Source organism: Haliotis asinina, chromosome 3, assembly GCF_037392515.1.
Source record: "Haliotis asinina isolate JCU_RB_2024 chromosome 3, JCU_Hal_asi_v2, whole genome shotgun sequence".
NCBI classification, from domain to species: Eukaryota; Metazoa; Mollusca; class Gastropoda; order Lepetellida; family Haliotidae; genus Haliotis; species Haliotis asinina.
This window is the reverse complement of record NC_090282.1, coordinates 76,003,887-76,028,968: the sequence shown is the minus strand read 5'-3', so window position 1 is coordinate 76,028,968 and position 25,082 is coordinate 76,003,887. Positions and strand designations below refer to the sequence as shown.

Genomic DNA, 25,082 nt, shown 5'->3' with positions numbered 1-25,082 from the left:
CAGAAACTGTCATTTGTTTGACATTACAAAACACTCTTGTTCAAATTCTTGAGAAAACTGATTATGGATGTGTTACAATTTTATTTATTTCCTTAAAAGAAGAGTTACATACAGTCAAGTCTCTTTTATGTGACGTCCATATATCTGACAGTCGACTTTTGTTGGTAACAATTTGAATCAATGCTATTTCATCTCAGTACTCCAGCAGTCCTGCGTTCTGCCCCAACAGCCCCAATGAACAACCAACTGTTGTAATCACTTCGTAATCAGTCCCATTAATCCGACATTATGATTAGCAATACATGGGATCAGGTGCATGTGAATACACTACCATGTGTCACTGAAGATGTTATGATACATGAGGAGCAATGAGGATTATGAACACAAATTCTGCCAAATGATGACCATCATATAACTACCGTTAAACAGGAAGTCAAGTCTTATTTATAACTTGCCGAGGGAACAGCCGTTTTGTCATTTATTGTTGACGGTTGTGTAAAAGGTTAATGAAAATAGGAATTGTTTTTGAAAATAATGAATACTCCTTAAGAATATTAACATGTGATCGAAACAAGCATTTTGATTGGCTGACATGTTGACTGTCAACAAAATCCTTCCTTCCCCAACACGTGTTTGCTTCAAGAAGACAATTTGTGTTTTTGAAAGGTTCAGTTCTAGTTGAATTAGTGAACATGGTTGATTTATTGATTCTTGGAACATCTACTTTTTAATCTGTAACCATTATTTTCTGATTTCTGCTTCACAGTTGACACATAGATCTAGAGTCTGTCACAGTTTTCACAAACACAAGAAAATATCTTGACGCATGTATCTAAGTTAGATTATTGAATGTGGTTTAGGTAGTCGATTCCAAACACAAGTACACACAAACAAACATTTAATACGAATCATGTTTGTCCCGTTTTTGACAAAGAACGTGATCTGTATTAAGAATTCGATGATCTGCAATCTTGGTTAATCTAACAATTTATTGTGAAACGGACGATGTTGAATTAACAAGATTTCACTCTATTCATGTTGTTAAATAAAATAAAATGACCTGACCCTTACATGATCATTCTTCTGGCATGCAGGGGTTTTATCAGTTTATTAAGTACAGAGAGTAGGTAATTAAATACTTGTTTCCTTATCTCAACCTTAGGCCTAAACAAAATGTCAAAGGTCACATGCAGTGTAAAACTCAACTTTGCAGATTCTGATACCTTTTGGTATGACTTACAGAAACAAATTATCAGAAATGCAAATTCAACTTAAAGGGTTGAAAAATAACATGAAAAAAAGCCCTCAAAATCGCAGTTAAAACAGCTGATTTGTGGGGAAGAAGTGGTTTCAACAGCTGTGCTACTCTGCACCCATAGTGCATGCAGAGTGATTAGGTTTGCATGGCTTCAGCGGGGAAGGCAACTTGTACAAGCACAGCAAGTGATCCATTCTAGGATCATCTCTACAGTCAAAGTTGGAGAACAAGAGATGTTTTTAGTGATTACAATCATCTTGGGTCTAATAAATATACACTGACCCCCATACACGCAGATTTGCAAACCAAGATTTCAAAAAAGTGTAGCATTAGAAATGTTATTCTCATTTCTGAAAATGGCTCAGTTTGAAAAATGAAATGTTTTAATACGTGTCTATGGAAACAGAGAAAAATAATTCAATTTTGATAAGCTGTCTCTGTCACTGACAACTCCGTGTCTGTTTTATTGACACCTATATGTCTGCCTGCTTGTCTACTTATGACAATATGCAGTACACAACTTCAGTCATTGACCACATGCAATTGTAAGTTAACACCTATCAGGCTATAAACACCATAAACAAAATACATTGATTTATGGCTCGTGCACCTGGGAATTGTCTCTGCCACATTATGTAATAACACAGACATGCAGGTGTGATACTTGTACACTTGACATGCTATTGTGTCTGTGGGTTCTAATTTTCCTGGATGGATGGATGGATCAGATGAAAACCGATGCAAACTCACATCGGTCATTGTCAGTTTCTGGTTCTGCTTTGTACTTGAACGAATGACTGTTTCCAGTCATGCAGTAGTTCACCATCTCACTATTTTTTTATTTGATCGAACGGAAATGCAGGGAGCATGTATTTACAAAACCCAACATTTCTATATGCATTGACCCGTGAAGGTCCCAGGGTAGAATAGGCCTTCAGTAACCCATGCTTGCCATAAAAGGCGACTGTGCTTGTCGTAAGAGGCGACTAACGGGATCGGGTGGTCGGGCTTGCTGACTTGGTTGACACATGCCATCGGTTCCCAATTGCGCAGATCAATGCTCATGTTGTTGGTCACTGGATTGTCTGGTCCAGACTTGATTATTCACAGACTGCCGACATGTTGCTGGAATATTGCTGAGTGCGGCGTAAAACTAAACTCACTCACTCTATATGCATTATTTCTGGATAAATACTTTGTATATCATGGGATGTTTTGGTATGGATTCTTATACAGTTTTCATTCTTTGTTGACAACGGTATAAGAATCATTACTGAATCGTTGCATTACATAGATGTGCACAATTAGAGAAGTTGTTATCCACAAAAAATCTTATTTCTTATTACTCACCATACTTCTGAAATGCCAATCAAACAGATCATATCTGTTTTCACACAATGGGCCCTCTGGGTATTGGCAAATGAATAAGCCAGTGAAAAGTCTTTGTTACACTGAAGTGCTCACCCACCCGCTCTGACTGGGTTCGGTCTCATGGGTGCATGGTTGTGAGGAAAGAAAACCCCGGTACAAAATATAGCACTTTTGATTTGCGATTGGACGCTTATAGTCCTGTTTGTTTCTTCACAATCCACGAAGTATATTTTATGTAATGAATAAGTGATAATTGTGGCCTTTAAGGTTCCGATTACCCGAACCTTGAATTCTAGTGCTGACCCAATTATTTTTAGGCGATGTGAATAAAATAAGCTTTAAAATAATTGACAGACATTGGTCATTATGACAGTCGATATATTGTTACGTGCTGTATTGAATAACAATCACACGTGTTTGTACATGCGTTTGTATTTCGTACTATACATCTAAAATACATGTTAAGAAAAAAGAATTCCACTTACATATCTACCTACCTGCCATAAATTTTATATAGGTGTAATCAGAACCACCACATTTTTTTATGTTGCCTTAATTATGTTATAGGTGGTGCTTATTGATTCTGGAGTAAAACAGGTCACCATATTATTTTTTAAGAACTAGGTGATATAAGGTGGCTGAATAAAAACTGAGACTATGATGGCTGACTGCCAGGGCAAGCCAGGACCTTGTACATACCTGCATGAACGTAATGGAATATTGCTAACGTTACTCAGAAATGACTATCTTCAGCTTTGTCAGTCTTTTAGATAACTGTTACTGTTGTATTCTCCCCAATCAGGCTATGGAGCTACTGGTGGAGAAGTGCGTTGGCAGTGGAGGTATCCAAATGAGTCCTGGAGACGCTCTGCGCCGGGTCTTTGAATGTATTTCATCGGGAATCCTGCTGCCAGGTAAAAGAAACATCTCTACCACGTCTTCCTCTGTCCATCCGTCAGTCTGACTGAGATGATTGGGGCAGATTTTCTAAAAATAAACGCTACCAATAGGGAAACCAAATTTGATATGTGTTATCAGGTTATGAATGCCTTGATGGAATTAGAAAATGGAAACTATGTTACAATTTGTTACAGAATTATGGCCCTTGTCATACGTTTTTTGAGTTGTAGCACCCTTCTTTTCATTTTCATTTCTTGTAGGTGGCCCAGGGCTGTATGACCCATGTGAGAAAGAAGCATTTGATGCTGCTCAGTCACTGACCAATCAACAGAGAGAGGAAATCACAGCCTCTGCTCAGGTGCGTACTGCTGAGGGAGAGCTTGGCTGAAACTGTGCAGACAAGGATAGTCAGACATCTGTATTGAACTACCGCTTCTTTTGTGTTTAGGCTATGAGAAACTGTAAACAATGCTCATTCAAACATTATGAAGTCAAATTGGCATTGAAATGTCATAATTTTACCCTTTAAGTGAAGTCTTGCGTGAGGGATTATACAATGAAGTGACAACACCTTCTGTTCAGTTTTACAGTTTTAATTCATTCAACTTAACATGAATTTAAGTTGTATTTCTTTAACTACCAAAAAATCATCTCTTTTGTAGCATGTTTCAGACAAAGTATAGTGTAAGTGCTCTTCCATTGGAGGAAACGCCATGATGTAACCACCTGACCAATAATGAAGTCTGTTTTGTTTCAGCATGCCCTCAGGCTGATTGCATTCCGTCAAATCCATAAAGTCTTAGGTATGGATCCTCTCCCTCCACCACGGTTTCAGAGACAAAAGTTCAACCCCCGCAAGAGACGGCGAACAAGTTCAGCTGGAGGAGAAGGGGATGGTGAAGGTGGGTGTGAGAAGTCAATATATATGTGCTGCTTCAAAACCTGGTTAGTTTAATTGTTTAAAAGCTTCATGGGATAATTAGAACATCTGTCTTGTGAAAAAGATGTCTTTTTGTGTACCTGACCACATCGTACGGAAAGACTGTACTTTGGTACTTGTTGTTACCCTGCCTTCTGTGGACGAGACAAGGATTGGTAGGTTGCATGTTATCTCAGTGGTCTTTGACTGTGAAATTGTCATTTGACAGCAAGCAGACTGGCACAACAAGGTACAAACAGAGCTTAAATCTCCTCCTTTAGTGTAATAGATGGTGGTCAAATATAATGTTGGTAGCATTAAGCAAAGAACTAGTTTCTAAAAGATTTCACCAGGGTTAACTTTATTCGTCCTTTTACACTCAGTATGGTCTACTCTGTATTTATTTTTTAATACTCTGGATTATTTTGATGTAAATTATATGTTTATTAATTATCAACAAATCATCACAAGGAAAATCAGGACGTGTATGAAATCCTTAGTCTACAGATAATATCCTGTTCCTTTACAGCAGGTGAGAAGAAGGATAAGAAGGACGGTGATGAAGGAGCTTGTATGGACACTGCCGACAACTGAGTGTGCTGTGTAGTCTAGCATGTTTGTTAGAAAGGAAACAGAGATAATACATGGTGACGTCACATGGACAGCTTTGGATGCATGAGTATGGATGGCACGATATTTGTATCAACCTTGACCATCAGTCTATATTTTCTGTTAATCTGGCGTTAATAGCCATGACAATGTCCTAGGTTTGTTGTGCTGTGTAATGATACCATAGGACTGTTGTGCTGTATCATAAAGAACTAATTGACGTGCCAGGCTTCTATGTCGCTGGGTCATGACTAAGGGAACCTTACCTGTAGCCTACCTGTACAGGTAGGAAAGATTCCTAATTACCCAGATCACAGTATCATGAGCTAATCATTAATAACTTTTCATTTGTGTGTATAACAGTTCACAGAATTCATTTTTATCACTACATTAATACTGTGGTTAATGTTCTGTTTTTATGTTGTTTTCATTTTGTTTAGTTTTTTTAGTATGGTGAAAACACAATGTCAAAGGTTTTATAATTTTCCATTAATTTCATTACTTGCCGATCATTAGTTCCCCTCAAGTTAAAATTATCAAGTCTAAAACCTTGCCACAACTTTCAAATGTATTCTGGATGCCTGACAAGGCTGAAGTTTGTGTACTACATGTATTTTCATAAGACCTATTTTTGAAGCAAATTACCGTGTTGAAGTATTGGTCAATATTCGTTAAGATGTCCAGCTGAACCAGTATCTTTATTGATGGACTGCATTTATGTCAGTGTATATGCTGTGGAGATGTGTTTTGTCTGTCCTGGCGCCGTTGTGTACACTTGATGTTGGTGTCAGGTTGCATCCACTTCCTGGTTCATATCACCACTTAAAATGAATTTCTGTTTGAACTTTGTGTACATTCAGCTTCATGTGTTCATTATTTATGATAGAGTTACTTAAAGATTCAGGGTTTATGCTTCTGTGTAAACATGTATCAATAGATCTATATGCATGGACGCATTTTGATAATCTGTGTATTAAGTGTATAGTAAACAACTTCAAAATGTCTCGTCTTCGATTTTGAAGACCTAGAGCAATTTTCCTTTCAGATTTTGTTAACTGTTTGATGTATGCTCTTGTTTTCAATCTTTGTAAAATATCCTGTGGGAAGTATTTGTCGACAGTATGCATGATTCTGCCTTGAGAGGCTATCATAGCTCATTTTAGAGCTTACTGGTTTGAATGTAAGGCTTGAAGCTGTGTACAGCCTGACTGGACAGTACAAAACTATGGTTGAAATGAGCAACCACCTTGTGTGCTTGTGCTGTTGCAGTCTTGTACATGTGGAAAATGTTGATGTGCTTTTATCCAAGTAAAATCATGAGCACTTCACAACTTGTTTGTAATTATTACTTTGCGTGATTTCACAGTCAGTTTATAGGGTACTTAACAAAGTAAATGCTTCACATGTAAAGCCACTGTTATCGTCACCTGAGTAATTCATTTGTCATCTGGGATATATTCACAAGTTATACTGATGTACAAATATAAGGCTGAGTATATGGGCCAGTAGATGCTGTGCTGAGACAGTACTAACAAGTTTCATGAACACAAGTCCATGGTCTTTTGGGCACTAGGTGAACCTTGTCAGAAGAATATCAATACAAATGCCACTTATTCACTATTGAACTCTCTTGTGCCAGGTTAAGGTTGCCTGAGTTTGAATTTGACAATCCTGGAAGTCTTTATAGGAAAAGTTTAAAGAAGGGAAGTCTCCCAAAAGGATTATTTTGTCATTGTACTTAACTGGTTTTTTTAAGGGAAGAAACTTTATTTTGATTTCTTGTCCTTAAGACTTCTCTACATAGTCACTATCCAGAGTGACGCGTTTCTCCCAACATTTCTTGACTTTGTGCAGACCGTTTAAATAGGCACCCTATTTTCATGGAAAACCAACACTCCACCTCTTCAATGATCATGCTGGTATGGTCCAAATGGAGTCCACATCTTGGCTCGTCTGTCAGGGACATATGATCAGGTCGAAAATTCCTTTTCCATCTCACAACAGTATCCTAAGATGGGCTATCTTTACCATCTCATGATTCTGTTGGGCAGTGCAAGCGATCAATTGCGAAAACCTGATAACATTGGATGACTCAATCTTATGCAAGATAGGGCTACTCGTGGTTACTATCAAATACCAGAAGATTGAATAAAGTGAAGTAAGTAGTTTCTGCTCCATTAACTAGATAAGGATCACAGATGTTGCCATATTATTTTCAACATAATTTCTCAATAAAGTCATGGCAACAAATAGAATTTTATGACAACCCCACGTGCTAAACTCTTAAAGTTCAAATCTGTTTATCACAGCCAACCCAATAGATTGTGGGTTGCCCGCAGACAACCCAGCTTGTGCTGAATTGTTGCACTTCAGCTTGGCTTTGAAGCATTTTCACCAGTTTGTTTGACACTAGCTGTGTCCAAAGCAGCAACACCGCACAAGCCCGTCCACCACGTATAGATAAAATGAAATTTCATGACGTGACTGAACTATATAAATTGGTTTCGCACCAAATAACGCGTAATGGCGTTCCAGAAAGCCGTTTCAGGTTAAAATCTCTGGCCTGTTTTTGTTGCTAGTTTTTTTGTGTTTTTTTTTTTTAAAGAAAAACCCCACCACATCCGGGCCCCGTTCCAAGTAGTAGTGCTACTACTGTCGTAAGTCTTGTGTTAAAGTATGGCGGTTACGTAAGGCGATCGTAGCGCTGCGACAGTCGTAACTCCCATACTTTAACATTGACTACCTACTATCGTATTGCTATGATCACCTTGAGGAACGGACCCGGGGTCATCAGAGCACGTAGGTTTCACTAAAGTAAGAAACAGCTACGCCCCGTACCACGTCGGACTTTCGTCACACGCTAAGATAAGCCCATCCTCGATATCTCCAGGGTATACGTTCCGATAAGTCTCCACTATATCCTGGACGCATCTACGGCTCTGTCCGATAAATTTATTACCTCCCTTGACTGTCTTTCGATCCAGTCAGGTGTCTACGCTGGGAAGTTGAGCGAACCAATCACAACTCACTTTCGTTTTTAGAATTATCTAACCGATTATACTTGGCAACAGAAACCATGCAGAGGTTCTCTGGAAGAGTTAGAAGGCGTTCTTGCATATGTTGTTTTAAAGTTTCGGACCTGTCAATTTGTTTGTATGATTTCCCTAAAGTCTATGACGCACAGCGAGCAAACCTCTGCAGTTGCGACCGCTACCTTTGTTGACACTGGCAAGATCAGTTATAACAGCGGCCTAGCTGATTGGCTACTGTGAGAAGGCGGAGCCAGCAAAGGGAGGTAATAATATATCGGACAGAGCCGTAGATGCGTCCAGGGTATAGTGGAGACTTATCGGAACGGAGATAAGCCAAGCGTCGTTAAAATCCAAGTTCAGGCACGTTGGTTTATTTGAAACGTGTCATCGTATCTCAATAGTTCGTGATGTCAGAGGACTATATTGTCAGACAACCGCCATTTTGCTGAATGCGCAATTGAATAATACACGAACAACTTAAAGACACTATGTCTTTATTTGTTTAAAATGAATTCTAGTACTAACAATGTGAGGTTGGAATAGAAACTAATTGAAACATGCATCAGTGTCTGGTTATTAGAAACTGCACAAGGGTGATCTGTCTTTAATTTAACGATATTGAACAAAATGAAACCACTTTCCTCACTTATTTTCATATAGATAAAGAACAATTTCACAGTCCGAAAGTCCATGGCGAAAAGGTCAAAACGTGAGGACGTGAGTCTTCGTGAGGAATTTCAACCTCTGAATAGAATTGTTTCCCGAAATCGAAACAGCTGGCCATGAATGCGAAACGTTTCATTGTGTTCCAGTATGCGGTAGCCAAGCCCAGTGTTTTCTCCTATACATGTATATACTAAACTGCAAAAGAAACTTGTTAAAAAGTTTCGAATAAAATGAAATGAAATCTCACAAAAGTAAGCGTTCATGTTTGTCTCGTATTTAAAAACGTGCCTAAAATCTAGAGTTGCGTCTATTTTGCTGTTCATTATACCTGCCAACAACAAGCCTTTTGGTCTCTTACTCTCAAACATCCTTAAAATTCTGCTCAATGCTAAATTTACGGCATTATATCGTGTGATAGGGCGCATATGATTCAACTCAACTCATAATGCGCATTATTGTACCTTTTTTTGATAAATTGCCGTATTTTGTCACAGTTCAAAGGTTTGCATAACAAGTCCTTCCAGTCAGAATTCAACGTGTTCGTTTCTCTTCAATACATTCAGAAAGGAAATGCGTGGACGCTCTAGCCCATATTGCGAAGACTGTAATGTATTTGGATACTGACACCACAACACACGTGACTTGATTAATTGCTTGTATTCGTATGCCAGTCACGGTCGTCGATGCTCAGGATGTCAGTCACTAAGCTGTCTGGTCCAGGCTCATTTCTAAGCTGTCCCAGTAAGTACGAAGTAAGCAAGTAACAGACCCACACGAATGTGTCTGTGGAAGAAAAACAGGTACTTGTGCAGGCGTTCGCAGTCTACGCAGACGTGTGTTCACCAACACTTGCATCCCGTCTACAGAAGAGGACAAGGACCCTTCTCCGGACCGGCGGTAGCTTGAAGGCATATATGACTGGGTTGATGACGGAGTTGCAGTAGGTCATGACACTGGTATAGATGATGTATTTGTTGGCGTTAGCTGATGTCATGAAGGCGGGTCCCACTGACATGTAGATCGACGTGAACATTGCTGCAAAAAAGTCAGAAGTACGGTTATGGCACAGGTTATTCACGTCACGTGTTTCTTCAGATTCATCTGTTCTTAAGGTGGCGGTTGGGTAGCCTAGTGGTTAACGCGTTCGCACATCACGCCGAAGATACAGGTTCGATTCCCCACATAGGTACAATGTGTGAAGCTCATTTCTTGTGTCCCCCGCCATAATATTGCTGAAAGCGGCTTAAAACTGAACTCACTCAATCATCGTATAGCATGCCAGTTCTTTTGTGTAAGCCCAAGGTTGCATAGTACCGAGGGCTTGCTCAATCGTTTTAGCAATAATCATGTGAAAGAACAGTCTTTTTTAAATATTTGTACCGGGGTTTTAACAAAGCAAGCCCATACGTTTAAAAACCGTTGGGCTACTATTCGGAAAATGTTAATTCTAATGTGTGTCTACTTAGACTAGCCTCCCTTTTATAAAATACGAGTCCATGTTCCTTCCTATATTTGACATGACGAACATATCGGTTTACGATGTTGAAAGTGTTATTCGTTTTTTAACGTTTATGGTACATACTGGACTCCCGAAGATGAAATCTGGAATACTGAACCTTGTGATCTAAAACATCTACATTGTTACGCTGTATCCTTAAAACGTGGTCATCTCATTGCAGGACACGTACCGAAAGCACAGAACCAAGTGAGTATCTTCTTTCTGAAGAAGAGCGGTTGAGTATCCTAGTGGTTAAAGCGTTGGCTTGTCACACCGAAGACCCGGGTTCGAATCCCCACATAAGTATAACGTGTGAAGTCAATTACTGGTGTTCCCCACCGTGATGTTGCTGAGATACTACTAAAAGCGGCGTAAAACCATTCTCACCCTCTTTCAGAACAGTGGTGGCGATCTGACAATACAGGTGATAAATATGGACTTAAACCGTTCGGACTTACGAAAGGTGGACTTGAAATACAAACGTCATGTACATTCACTGACTGTACTTGTAACTGTCTCGTATTTGGCCTGTTGCCTAATCCTTTTTGTATATGTGTTCAGTTTCATTGCATAGTCATTGTGTTTCCAGTAATATTAAAAAGATCTCCTTCACTTATTGCCGTATGAATTTTTATTCTATGTGATTGTTGCCTATATTCGGATACATGATTTTTTTCGGAATGGTTTTTAACATTCCGAAAAAAACTCATGTTTCCTAATATAAACCCGGGCTTCACTTTTTTTTGTCAAAGTACGCATGTCAAAAACGTTGGCTTGCTTTCGGAAAAGCCAGGTAGCAACGCCCCTGTATGGCAAGGATGCCCCTGCAATAACATGCCAATAGATGAGTATGAATTCTTACTCCGACTAATGTCGACTTCATCTTAAATATAGAGAACGTCCAAGAGACCAACCACTCGAAACTGACCGAAACGGAGAAAATGAACATTATGTGAAAGGATCTTTGAAAATCAGTGATGAAACTGGGTATTAACTATCTCCTGGGTGAGAGGTTTTGAAGTAGGATAGATTGCTCCTATGAAATAGGCATGTCACCAGAAATTCCGTATGAAACTATGACTATCTTAGCTCTAAGAGAGATTCGAAAATGTAGACCCAGGAGTTTGACCTCAGTTTGATGAAAGCGTGTTTGTCTGTATTTAGAGGTGTAGTGAAAGATGTTATGGTTAAGGAGTGTTATTTTCATTATGCACAATGCGTTTACAAAAGTAACAGACTATACAGCAAATTCTAAATTCGGGGAGTGGTTCACTGTCAAGCTCTCAATTAAAATATTTGTAAATAAATATAAAATCTTCATATTTGTTTTGTCAATTAAAGGCAACGGTGATCATCTACTGTTTAACAACGATGACTGTGCTGTGATTCTCTATTATCTTGTTGAACTGTGATCAGTCGAGCTGATGCCTTGCCTCTGCTACCTTTCCAGCAAGTGCAGAGTGCTTGGATTGAGTCCATCAACCAATCACCCAATGTGCCGAGTTCTGACAACTTCAACGACTAGATAGTCACAAATTGGGCAGATTTTAATACCAGATTCCCTCTTTCGTTGTGGAACCATAACCAGACATCAGGCCCAAGAACAAACAACAACTTGGAGGGTTCCCACAATCGTCTTAAAGCTTCCCTGAGCCATCGCCATCCAAATCTCTGCTGGTTTTCGAATTCACCAAGAAGATAGAAAATCCGAGAAGATCAAGCTGTCACAGTTAGACCTAGGTGCAGCTCCACCAGCAAGGAGACGAGTGTACAAGGACATTGCTAAGCAGCTCTCCAGACTAAAGGAGCAGCTTTCCTAGGGTGTCAAGACTCCACTCCAGTTCTTGGATGCTGCTGGCAAACTTATAAAGATTTGCAAAAGTCCGCTGCTGTGCGATAAATGGACTGAATTATGAACTGTAACTGAATTTTTGTCAAATCATTATCAGTTATTATTTTTAAGGATTGGTCAAATATATTTGAGCCCTTGTTCTATTTCCTTTCTCCTGGATGGGTTGATAGTAAGACAAGTTCATTTTCAGGAGAGGGGTTAATTACTTCTTTAATGAGTGCACTCAGCTGTGACATTGTTGTTTTAAAGTGTCCTGCTAATCGGATGTCTTGCTAATGGGAAGACACCATAACAGGCACCTACTCACAACCAACACTTGACCTAACGAGTTAATTAATAGTTAATCCAGCTACAGGGGAGTGAGTACAGCTAACATAGCAGCCAAACGAGGTATTAGAGGTACTACTTAGTACTTTAGCAGCAGCAGTCTGGGGCTAGGGGGACTGGGGCTAGGGGGACTGGGGCTTTATGGGTGGAGTCTTCGCAAAAACGGTATCCGCTCGATCACTGCACCTACTCGCTTTTATAGATTCCTATTTAGCTGAGAATGAAGATTTTTATGGATATCAACTTCTTTATGAGAGAACACAACGTTTCGGAGTTAATGCTTACTCCTTCATCAGGTGATTGAGAAAGGGATACAGAGGTGTATTTATATGTACAGGTAAAACAATAACAAAGTAACAAGTGGAATGAGTTAACGAAAGCTAGTATAAACAAGCACTGATAGGAAGCCGATAGTTAAGATAACAATGATGGAAGCCAATGGTAATGCATTACGGTTGATTGGATATGTTTACATAACATGATTGGGGATAAGGATGGAAGCCAATGGTGATACATTACGCATGATAGGATGATGTACATAACACACGATAGGGGGTGAGCATGTTTACATGAGGGTTGGTGATGTACAAACACAAGTATGTACTCGGGTAGATAGGCTATACATGAATTACATAGATAGAATGTACACAGGTAGATGAGATTAATTTATCACTAAGTCCCAGGCACTTGGTAGGTACACTCCTTGGTCGCGGTTGATGGCTGGTTTCTGTCTCCGGATCTCGATGGCCTCTTGCAGTTTCCTTTGGCGCCAGTTGTTGTTGTTGGTAGATAGTATCCTAGTGTCCTCCCATCGAATTGAGTGTTCAGGGTTCTTGAGAATGTGTTCAGAGATGGCCGATTTCTGGTCGAGTTTCCTGACTGAAGGAACATCAGACCTCAGTCAGGAAACTCGACCAGAAATCGGCCATCTCTGAACACATTCTCAAGAACCCTGAACACTCAATTCGATGGGAGGACACTAGGATACTATCTACCAACAACAACAACTGGCGCCAAAGGAAACTGCAAGAGGCCATCGAGATCCGGAGACAGAAACCAGCCATCAACCGCGACCAAGGAGTGTACCTACCAAGTGCCTGGGACTTAGTGATAAATTAATCTCATCTACCTGTGTACATTCTATCTATGTAATTCATGTATAGCCTATCTACCCGAGTACATACTTGTGTTTGTACATCACCAACCCTCATGTAAACATGCTCACCCCCTATCGTGTGTTATGTACATCATCCTATCATGCGTAATGTATCACCATTGGCTTCCATCCTTATCCCCAATCATGTTATGTAAACATATCCAATCAACCGTAATGCATTACCATTGGCTTCCATCATTGTTATCTTAACTATCGGCTTCCTATCAGTGCTTGTTTATACTAGCTTTCGTTAACTCATTCCACTTGTTACTTTGTTATTGTTTTACCTGTACATATAAATACACCTCTGTATCCCTTTCTCAATCACCTGATGAAGGAGTAAGCATTAACTCCGAAACGTTGTGTTCTCTCATAAAGAAGTTGATATCCATAAAAATCTTCATTCTTATGTATTTTCACTTCTAAATGACATTCAAAGACTATTTAGCTGACATATTGCATATCATATAACGAGATTGTGCAACAACAGGCTTTACTTGCATAATGCAAAATGTATTTGTTTCCGTAGACTAGTTAAGACAAGAAAATGAACGGAGGTCGGTGGTACGGCTCATGTCCCGAACATGCCATTTTGATGCTGATTATACGGGTCAAGGTAGGACCTCGGCCTATCTATCAGATTGGTTTATCTATATTATATATGGTACCTATTAAATAGTTTCGGGGTGGCGAGAGCCGTGTAAAAGTCTGTTGATGTTGGGTTCGAATCCCAGATTATCTGACCATTCCCAGTTTGTGAGCACCATCTCTTCGCTTTTAGGTTTCAGACTTACAACCTCTTGCACTTTGTTTTTTTCGTCACTTTGGATTTTTTCTTAACTTTCAGTTTGTATTCTGTCTTCACATTCACGTCAAATTCGATATTCTATACGGAGGATGAATATTTGCCACTTTCAGCACAAATCTCACTTCTCGATGTATTTATCCACACAAAACCAACACTAAGAGCTTAGATGAAAGGCATACATGTCGATAGCTAATTCTTGGCGTTTGTGTATACACGAGCCCATGCTATTTGCACACGCTAAAAATGTCAGTTAGCTTCCGTTTGTGATACGACAGCAATTGATCTTTGTGGATCATTTATTCATACATCGCCTTGGTTTTAAACCCATCAATATTGCAAACAACCAGGTTTGTTTGAGAAAACACTTCCTGGAGTTACTCCGGTATTGACCAAATGTAATAGCATAACCCACAGAACGACTGCATTTCGAGCTTGACACTGATTTGTTTGTCAGTCAAATTCATTAATCAGCACGTTTCAAGTGAGCAGCTGCGCCACTCTATGGTGCTACAGACTTAGCATGACATGGCATGTGTGAGTGAATGAGTGAGTGAGTATTGTATTCCAGCTACGTATATCACGGCGAGGGAAACCCGAAACGGACTTCACATATTGCACCCATGTGGGGACTCGAACCCAGGCCTTCAGCTGAACGGACGCTTTAACCATTAGGCTATCCTACCGCTCCTAGCATGGCATGAATATTCTCCATGGAATGGTAGCGCGAACAACGAGTTTGTTGCACAAAGACATCAACACGCCCACCCTGTCGGTAGCATTTGCAGTTCATATAATTGGTCTTAAAGAAGAAGAAGAATTTGTTTTACTGAAGAGTAAAGGAAATCTCAAGGACGTAAGCGTTCATATTTATGGAACGTTCATGGTAAAGTGACGTGATGATCCCAGATGAGATGATGTCATGCCGTTTGACGTCCATACGAAACATTCGCACAAACACACCCACAGTGCAGCAAAATCATAATTTTAGCACGTGCATTGACTGTTCTAAATAGGAAGTATGCGTTCACTCTGAGGTACTCTTTATAAAAGGTTTTGGTCAAAGTACAGTTCAGTATTGACGCTAGGGGGTGTCCACGCCACACAAAGGATGCCAAGACTAACGACTAAGCAGAGGGGAATGGTTATTGGACTCTTGCCAGGTAGCCCTGCAACCGCTGTAGCTGGACAATTGAGCTGTTATCTTACCACCATTACATGACTTACTAAACGTCATCAGCAAATCGGGGCTGTTGCTGGTCGTCTCCGTACCGGAAGGCTACGACTGACAAGTCATGCGCAAGTTCTGTTCATCCGGGTCACTGATCTAAGGAACCAAGCAGCAACAGTAACAACAGCTCATGAGCCACCGTGACCAGCGGGACGCTGAGACGTCGTCTTCGAGTTGCTGGAATCCACTGCCGATGGCGATATGTGGGGCCAGTCTTGACACGTCAACACCGTCAGCGACGTGCTCAGTGAGCCCAACAACATCAACGTTGGTGACGTGTGCAATGGCGCCAAGGTGTCTTTTCCGACCAGTCTCGATGCCATGTTTCACATACTGACGGCCGTTTAGGTGTTTGGCGTTACGCTGATTGTTGTGTCTGACGGGCAAACAGATGGCACTGTGATGTTCTGGGGAGCACGCAGTTATAACCAAATCTTCGTGTCTTCCAGCAACGTGTTCCTCCTGTTGAGTACACGGAACATGTTCTTTAGCCTCATATTGTTCAATTCTTTCAACAGTACAACGCATACGTCCTCAGAAGGCAAGGGTGTCGATGGATTACTGGCTCAGAACAACATTAATGTTCTTCCATGGCCACCTCTCTCCCGTGGTATGGCTCCCACTGAACATGTCTGGGACGAAGTCAGGATTGCTGCAGGTAGTCAGCCCCTCACACTTGCACTGTTGGAACAGAGATTGGTGTTCGAATGGAACAAATTGGTTCAAGCATTCTTTTAGACAATGACTCGACGTTGCACGGGGATCGTACTCCAACGGACCACACACGCTATTGAAGAGGCTGTCACTTTTCGCGTTGAAGTGTATCTCCATTTGACGGACTGTGATCAATTTGAACTTATTTCAATCAGTGTTGACAGCAACTCTCAGCTGCAAGATATACTGCGTTTTCAATAGAACAAGTGGTTATATGTAATTTTGTTTGTCTTCTATTTTTAAAACTTGACAAAAAGCCAGACTTGCATTTCTTGTGCGGCTTAGTATATACCGGCAGCTTGACACCACGCAGCAATATACTGTGATGATCTGGGTTAGAATTGGTCTTGAGCAACCCATGCTTGTCATCAGAGGCGACTAACGGGATCGGGTGGTCACGATCCCTGTCCATTCTGATGATCAGTGGATTGTTTTGATTCAGATTCAATTATTAAAGACCACCGTCTTTTAGCTGGAATATTGCTGAGTGCGAAATTAAACAGTAAAAAAACATGTGTGTGTACACAGCAATTCTTGATATGATTCGATGGGATCTACAAACACCCAAATGATGTACCGAAAATTCTCTCACGATAACGAGTAAACTGGTTTTGTTTCAAATAAAGAAAAATGATTTATGGAAAGCCGAATTACATACTTGTGAATGCAGGGATTAGGTTGTAATGAGACTAAGTGATTATGTGCTGCTCCGAGTCACATGGACACCATGGCAACTAATCGCAGCGAGTGTACATGTCACGAATTATGTTCGTTATGGAACACAGTAACCATTCAGATAGGCAGATAAGCAAAAGAAAGCTATTGCTGACTCCACTAGACCAAAGACTGAAGACAAAAACGTATGTGAGATTTATGACAAGTATTTTACAAACAGGAACAATTTTCTAATACTTTCACTGTACATTCATTTTAATGCTGATCTTGCATTTGCCGCAATGCAGTAAGAAACAGTCAATAAACAATTACACAAATCAGAGTTTATTCAACAAATTCATAAGAGTTCCGTGTCAGGGATTGATAGCGAGTGTGACCACCATGGGCATCCAGTGCCGCCAACATACGTCTCTCCATTAAGGTCGTCAGTTGGCCCATGAAGTCAGCGGGAAACCTGTTGCTGTCATTTTGATAGAGGTGGTATACCCTGCATCAGCTGACGATCAAGATGACCCCAGAGACGTTCTATGTGGTTCATGTCTGGTGTACGCGCTGGCCAAGGTAAATCCTTGACAGAGGTTAACGTTATGTAGTTATCCTGGAACAATTCTGGCGGTGTAAGGCCTTCCGTTGTTGTGTTGCAGAATGACTTCTCTTGGCCGTTGTCGAATAAATGGCGCCAGAAAAGGTCAGCATATCATCCCAGCATCGCGGGGCTATCAGATTTCCAAGGATGATAACCAGTCTTCTTGTTCTCTTACCACAATTACCGCCAAATACCATAACGCCGCCTTCATCGAAGGGATGAACTTCTTCAACACAGGTTGGTGCCAACCGCTCACCTCTGCGTTGAAACACTCGAACTCTACATTCTATTCTGAACCGACAAAACCGACGTTAGTCTGCAAACAACATTCTCTCCCAGTCACGTCGTTGTCACCGAGGCAAAGTTCGTGCACATTGTAGTCTGCGTTGACAATGTAGACAGGTCAAGGCCATTTCATGGAAGAGTTGGTAGGTTCGTTTAACAGCGAGTCGTCGAAGAACTGTTGGTCTCCTGTCCTAGTGCTATCGCCGACGTTGATGTGCCGGCTGTGGATCTGCCGAATGCAGCGGTCTTTGGCCGGTGTCGTGACTCTTGGTCTTCACGACCTTGGACTTTCTTGTATCTAGCCTGTTTGCTGGCTGTGTCTTATTAATTGCCTAATGATGGTCGGGCTTCAGTTGTGAAACCCCCATACTGGCCATACCGACCACCTTGTCTCGTTGCGTTTGCGTAAGTCTGGGTGTATTCGTTGTGGTTGTTTGGATACAACATGGATGTTCTGTCCAGCATCGGAATTTATGCCACAATCATGCACTTGCATTTGGAAAAAAAGTCCTACAATTACGTTTTTACGTTTTGGCAAATTCAACATTCCTACGAAGTTGTAGGACAGCTGTATTGGCATCGGGATCAAGTTGCGTATTGGTGAATGTTCTTTTGCTTGGCTCAAACCCATACCAGCGAATTTGCTTTTTATACCATTACTTTGAATTTTATTTTGTCCGGTAGTTTATATTGTACGTTTATATTTACCTTGTGTGAGTGACAGCCTGCAGAACATGTTTACCCTTTTGGTGGACGCCTGGTGTCATCCTTGGTTTTCAGTTGTCCGTCCATTCACCACTATTTAACAGGGAAATCTTTTGGCTAAATAATCGAGATTGTTGTCTGTCATTGACATATCTTCCAAGAGAGTTGAAAGTGGATAAAACAGATATCCATCGTGACATTGCTGGGATATTGACAAAAGCGTCGGAAATCTGACCTCACACACACACAATTAATTTAACTGAATTTTATCCCAAATTCCCTTTTACCACATTCACAACGATGCTGATTTGCCATGTCGGGGCTAAGCCTTTGCTTCCAAGGCTAAGCAATTCCGGATATTTTATCGAAGAAGTAAGCAATGGTGACGTTTCATTTCATTGGAACCATTTATTGATTTAGGGAACTTTTTACTTCACTAAAACATCGAGGTCCATATGCACAAAACTCAAGTGTCGCTTCAGCACCAAGTTATACTATATGCATATTCTAAATCGGTGTATCAGTTATAAATACATACTGTTGATATAAATCTGAATTGTACAATGGACTGAAGTTTGAAGTTGGCTTATCGTGATCTACATCAAAGGTTGACTTACCAAGTGGTAGAATTGTGACAAGGTAGGCCCCAATCAGAAACATTACAGTCTTGGCAAACTTCATACTTTTCTCCGTCTCACTCTTACTGTTCACGTCTGTAGCAGCTATGGCTCTGGAATGTTTCCTGGCAACCAAATATATCCTCGTGTACATGGCACCAATGATGCCTACGGGAAAGTAGAACGTCACCAAGCCAAAAATAAGGAACTCTTTGGAGAGGACTGTGAGTAACGCACACGGAGGCTCTGAAGGTTTAGGTACTTTTCTCCAGCCGTAAACAGGAAGGAGACCGAGGTTGATGGAGAAGACCCAGATGGCAGCCGACATGATGGACACGGACTTCCTGGAGATGACATCCTGGTAACGGTAGGGGAAGACAATCTTCACGAACCTGTCCACTGTCAGGAGGGCCAGATGATAGACAGAACCACAGATGAAGATAAAGTTCCCACCAAGACGAATGAGACACTCAACAGAGTTAATGAAGTATGCGATATGGTGGACAACGTTATGTATGACAAGGACCCCTGTCAGCATGTCGGTGACGGCAAGATGGCACATCACCAGATCCGTGGGCTCCAGAGACGTCTTCCTCACCAAGGTATCAAGTACAATGGCGTTTGAGAACAGAGCCAGAATACCTATTATGAAAATGACGAGGTTCACGGTCAGCGAGGAGGCCGTTACGCCATGACCATTCAGAGTCGTGAATAGGATAGACCCTTCACTGATTACAGAGTCATTGGCCATGGTGTCTTCCACGTCCGTCTTACCCTATGTCACAAACTAGACTGAATTATTGTGGTACTTACTTGGTTTCTATCTTGACTATATCATGTTAAGGCTAGCACTACAACAATCTGATACAAAGAGGGGATGATGTATCTGGCAATAATCACCACACAAAGATTTACGCTCTTGCACCGATGACCTTTGTCCAAACCATTTTGCCACTCCCCATTTGTGCATGATCGACTTCGCTCTGAAATCCATTATGTGATCGATATGCATTAATCATCACATCTTGTGTGCGAGACTGGAAGGGTTAAACAGATGCTGTGTTACAATAATTTCCAATTTATAATCCCCGATCGGTTAAAATCGATTTCTTTCACAATGCACTGCTGTTTGCCTGAATGTCAATATCGTTGACCACTTCATTACCTAGGCTTTTTCTGGAGAAGAGGAAGTTCGTCGGCAATACGTTGACATGTACGAAGAATCGTGTTCCATGTTCTCTCAGATATGGCCATGAAGGATAAAGCTAATACAGATGATTCTGCACTTAACGCCACTCTTGCAATAGGGAATGTCCCACACTGCAAATTGTATTGAAGGTCTCTTTGACCTTTAGCAACACAGGCCGCCGAACAGTCCAAACCGATCGTCTGAAACTGTAGGGAAATGTTTGTGCCGAATGAGCATCTACACCATACCCGTGTACCCTAAATTCTGGTTGTGATTTTAGCAATCCATTCGACTAATGGCCTCAAATCGTCATCCTCGGTCTTTACCTGTTATCGTGTCCATGTTGTGTAAATAGATGATCACGGTGACAATCACTTGGTTGTCTGGACTCGATTGTTTGCACACCACGGTCGTGTAATTAATATATAGCTGAGTGGGGCTTTAACCATGCAACCAACGAACCACCCAATCCAAACTGATTATGAACTTGGTGTGTCGTGTGTAGACCAGCAAAACCTGAACTGCTAGTTCACTAAACTCAGCTCAGAGTAAAACCAGAAAGAAGAAGCCATTGAATCTTGAGTCTCAGTTTAATTAGTAAGGTTTTATAACAACAGATGTTAAACACACAGGTAACTGCTATGCTTACAGTTTCTGTAACTGTATTTACTTGAATTATAAAACAAACAAAAAGTATAGAGTACTGGCTTAAAATGATCGCCCAGATCAATGATGACCAACAGTCAAAGATGATCACTATCATTGAACGTGTACCCATCCTCGGCTTGAGGTAGTACTCTCAGGTTACAGGACTAACGTAGATTTCTAGTGATAACGAGTTACTTAGCACTTTCCCGTAAAACTTTCTCATCGTCAAGTAAATCAATACTGTTAGAAAATATTATGTCCATTTATAGGTAGTTGCACTATCGAAAAATCATTTGGCATTTTTATTGGACAGATACTTAGCTGGAATATCAATAGACATCAATTCAGGGATCACATTAAAAAGGGGAAAATGGTTTAGTCCGGGAGATTTGTATATTCCCTTTTCTCGGACTCGTTTGACTACACAATGTATTTTCAGCGTACAAAACAGTTTGTAAGTGATAAACGATTGAACATCGCTTGTTGATTATGAAATTAGGAAGGAAGGAAGAACATGAGAGACATTTAGAAGCTTGCCTAATACAGAGGTCCAGTAAGCTTGACGATTCTTCTGACAAGTGAGTGTGTGAGTTTGCAGAGGTATAAGGAGTTTTAATTAAGGCGTATTTAGCCCTGAACCAAGGCGCAGGGTTCTGAGATGGAGATTGAGGGTAGGGATGAACTTCACTTTGTATTTATCTGTCCTGTATATAATGATTTAAGGCAGATGTATTTCCCGCCATGTCTACGATCATACAAGAATGCTGGCCTTCATGCAATAAACTGATTGATTGATTGATGGCGAGTGGGGAAGACGGAGCGAGTTAAATTTTATGATTACGATGGCAATATTTCAGCCAAATCTTGATTATGAACGCAGTGCAACGGTTGGATTTGAAGAGTAGTCGTCCTTGCCAAGAAAGCGGAGTAATCTCCCCCTGACTGGCGGCAGCTTGAAGGCGTAGATTGTGGGGTTGACGAGGGAGTTGGCGAACGTCAGGACGCTGGTGTAAATAATATACTCAGCAACGTCGACTGCAGACATTCCGTGAAATCCACCAAATGTGTAAATCAGTAATATGAGACCTGAAATAGACAGAACGACACTGTAATAAACTGTTACAGTTTTCCTAAAGTTATCTGTTATCTTTCTATGGATTGATCTATACATCGAATCCAGCTTTGACATGAATGGCGGACAGGGATGTGTTAACAAAGTACTGTTCTAAATGACGCATCTGACAATCTCTTGGCACAGCAAGCTGCCATTTCTTGGGATGACTTACAAGTAGCTCAAACACAATATGGACAAAACTGTGGTGTTACTGTTCAGTTTCTCTCGGTACACATTGTACCATGTACCGTGTACATTGGTATTTGAACAGAGATTCACAAGCACCTGTTCAAGATACGGTCGATATATTCCAGATCGACCATACCTTCAGCAGTGGTTGCTATGGTTACTGGCTCTAGGCATTCTGTACCTGTTTTCGAGAGATTTAGTGTTGACATTTCCTGAATATTCTCCAGCGAGTTTGCAATAACTAATCTGGATTTGGCTTGGCTTGGCTATAATGTCATGAGTCTGTGTACAGTTGCATTGAGTGAGTGAGTGAGTGAGTGAGTGAGTGAGTGAGTGAGTATAGTTTTACGCCGCACCAAGCAATGTTCCAGCTGCATGGCGGCCTGCTGTAAATAATGGAGTCTGGACCAGCCAGTCAAGTGATCAATAGCATGAGCATCGATTTGCGCAATTGCGGACCGATGACATGTGTCAACCAAGTCAGCGAGCCTGACCACCCTATCCCGTTAGTCGCCTCTTACGACAAGCATAGTCGCCTTTTATGGCAAGCATGGGTTGCTGAAGGCCTTTTCTACCCCGGACAGTTTCAATGACTCCTCACGCTTATATATGTAAAATTATAACACTGAATGAAATAAACAAACATAAAACATGAATGATTCCAAAAGGTTTTTTTTTACTAAATACTTTTTTACCGCTCTCAAACAACACCGGACTGTCTAGCCTCATGGATACACGAATACGGTCATTGATAATAAACATGAATCAGCACAACTGACTTTACAACGTCAGGGTGACTGTTTTCCAATCAACTGTTTGGAATACTATCATGAAAATCACTTGTCTTACCGAGAGGTGAAAACGAGATGATGTAGGTTCCTATCAGGATGACCACTGTTTTGGTAAACTTCATGTTCACAGAGTTGCCGTTCCCGGAGACGTCAGTAGCCGCGATCGCGCGGGAATGTCTCCTGGCTACCAGAAATATCTTCATGTAGAGGATACAAATCACAACAAACGGTAATAAGACTAGTGACAGTCCCATCTGTATGTAACCTGTCGTTAAGACTCCTAGCAGAGAACATGCAGGTTCGCAAGGTCCTGGCCTATGCCTCCATCCGTAGGCCGGGATGAGACCGAGATTGATGGAGAAGACCCAGATGGCAGCCGATATGATAGACACGGACTTCCTGGAGATGATATCCTGGTAACGGTAGGGGAAGACAATCTTCACGAACCTGTCCACTGTCAGGAGCGCCAGATGATCGACGGAGCAACACACGGAGGTGAAGACGGAACCAAGACGAACCAGACATTCTGTGAAGTTCTGAAAGTTGATCAAGTTGTATCCAACTGTGTGAATGACAAGGATCCCTGTCAGCATGTCGGTGACGGCAAGATGGCACATCACCAGATCCGTGACCTCCAGTCTCGTCCTTCTCACCAAGGTATCCAGGACATAGGCGTTCGAGATTAGGGTAAGGATTCCAATCAGTAAAATAACGCCGTTTATTGCAAGTAGAGGTGCAGTTACCTCGTATCCATTCAAGCTTGTAAATAAGACTAGCGATGAAGTTGCTTCAGTGTTGTTAGCCATGACGCCAGGACATCGACTACTAAATGTATCTCCACGAACACGAGCTCTCCCTCTAGTGTTCAGCTTGCATAGAAACTACTTACGGAAGATGATCATATTTCATAAAACACACTCATAACACAGCTGTGATCATTGAGACCATTGATTGTATATGGCTAACTCTTACCCTAGAGTTTCCATTGGCTACTGGATTGCATATATTTAATAAATCATACGTCAAACGAGTCTTAGCATCCGTACGCTGCTCTAAAGTACTGACGCCAATTATTTCCATCGTTAATAGAAAATGGTGATGACTCTCACGAATGAAGGGATAAGACTGTTTTACACTGAAATAATATTTTGATCTTTACCCCTCAACATTTCTTCGGATGGAATTCTCTCATCAATAGGAAATCAATATTGATAGCAAATATACCGCAGGTAGTTACTCTTTTGAAGAACCATTCTCTGTATTCGTGACCTTTATTGATCTAAACTCTCACGTGGTCAGAGGATCAATGGACAGTTTAAGATCACATTGACAAAGAAATATTGGTGCTCTTTAAGAATGATGTATTATGTTTTCCTAGTACTATACGAGAAGCAGGATGAAAGATTATCCTTGGCCTACCTTATGTTCAGTGATGGCAAATATTATTTGAAATAACCTTCTTATAGAAGAAGTGATCAGGAAAATAATGAGATCTTTTCTCTGTTCACCCGTACCCGAGAACATCCTAGTTAATATTGGTCTTCAGCAAAAACGGGACCGATTGATAGCCTTGTGGTTAAAGTGTTCGCTCGTCACGTCGAAGACCCGGGTTCGATTCCCCACATGGGTATATTCTGTGAAGCCCATTTCCGATGATATTTTGGGAATGTTGCTATATGTGGCGTAAAACCAACCCAACACTCTCACTCACTCTTCACTAACCAATGCTTCTCGTTTCAGTACGGGATCTGGAGGTCAGGAGGTCAGGTTCGCCCACTTGGTTGACGCATGTCACCGTATCCCGAGTACGTAGATGAATACCGATGATGTACAATCACTTGATCCTCAGGACCAATCTCTATTTACAGACGACCGTCACATATATGAATGAAGTATATACTGAGTGCGGCCGTAAGAAACAAACATCTCAGAAACATCACGATGT

The 25,082-nt window shown here is 41.0% G+C and overlaps 3 protein-coding genes across 14 annotated transcripts in view; 1 reads left to right on the top strand and 2 right to left on the bottom strand.

The window, feature by feature from the left end:
* Positions 1-6,388, top strand: part of LOC137278464 (zinc finger RNA-binding protein-like) — a 31,023-nt gene extending 24,635 nt beyond the window's left edge. For 8 of the 12 annotated variants that reach the window (XM_067810798.1, XM_067810804.1, XM_067810801.1 and 5 more), the window contains exons 21-24: positions 3,432-3,543; positions 3,790-3,887; positions 4,287-4,431; positions 4,978-6,388. In XM_067810798.1, the coding sequence (XP_067666899.1) occupies positions 3,432-3,543; positions 3,790-3,887; positions 4,287-4,431; positions 4,978-5,042 (420 nt within the window). In that variant the 3' untranslated portion in view covers positions 5,043-6,388. The remainder of the gene's footprint in view (positions 1-3,431; positions 3,544-3,789; positions 3,888-4,286; positions 4,432-4,977) is intronic. The other 4 variants (XM_067810805.1, XM_067810802.1, XM_067810799.1 and 1 more) reach the window with 1 other exon arrangement.
* Positions 6,389-8,566: 2,178 nt separating this feature from the next.
* LOC137277081 (melanocortin receptor 5-like) lies at positions 8,567-20,000 on the bottom strand. The gene is made up of 2 exons (XM_067808742.1): positions 19,207-20,000; positions 8,567-9,790 (listed from the first exon to the last, which is right to left on the bottom strand). The coding sequence occupies exons 1-2, from the start codon at positions 19,955-19,957 to the stop codon at positions 9,579-9,581; spliced, it is 963 nt and encodes a 320-aa protein (XP_067664843.1). The 5' UTR covers positions 19,958-20,000; the 3' UTR covers positions 8,567-9,578.
* A 971-nt stretch (positions 20,001-20,971) lies between these two features.
* LOC137278467 (adenosine receptor A2b-like) lies at positions 20,972-23,955 on the bottom strand. Its single transcript, XM_067810810.1, has 2 exons — positions 23,196-23,955; positions 20,972-22,129 (listed from the first exon to the last, which is right to left on the bottom strand). Exons 1-2 carry the CDS (start codon positions 23,941-23,943, stop codon positions 21,912-21,914), a joined length of 966 nt encoding a protein of 321 aa, XP_067666911.1. The 5' UTR covers positions 23,944-23,955; the 3' UTR covers positions 20,972-21,911.
* Positions 23,956-25,082: the final 1,127 nt, after the last annotated feature.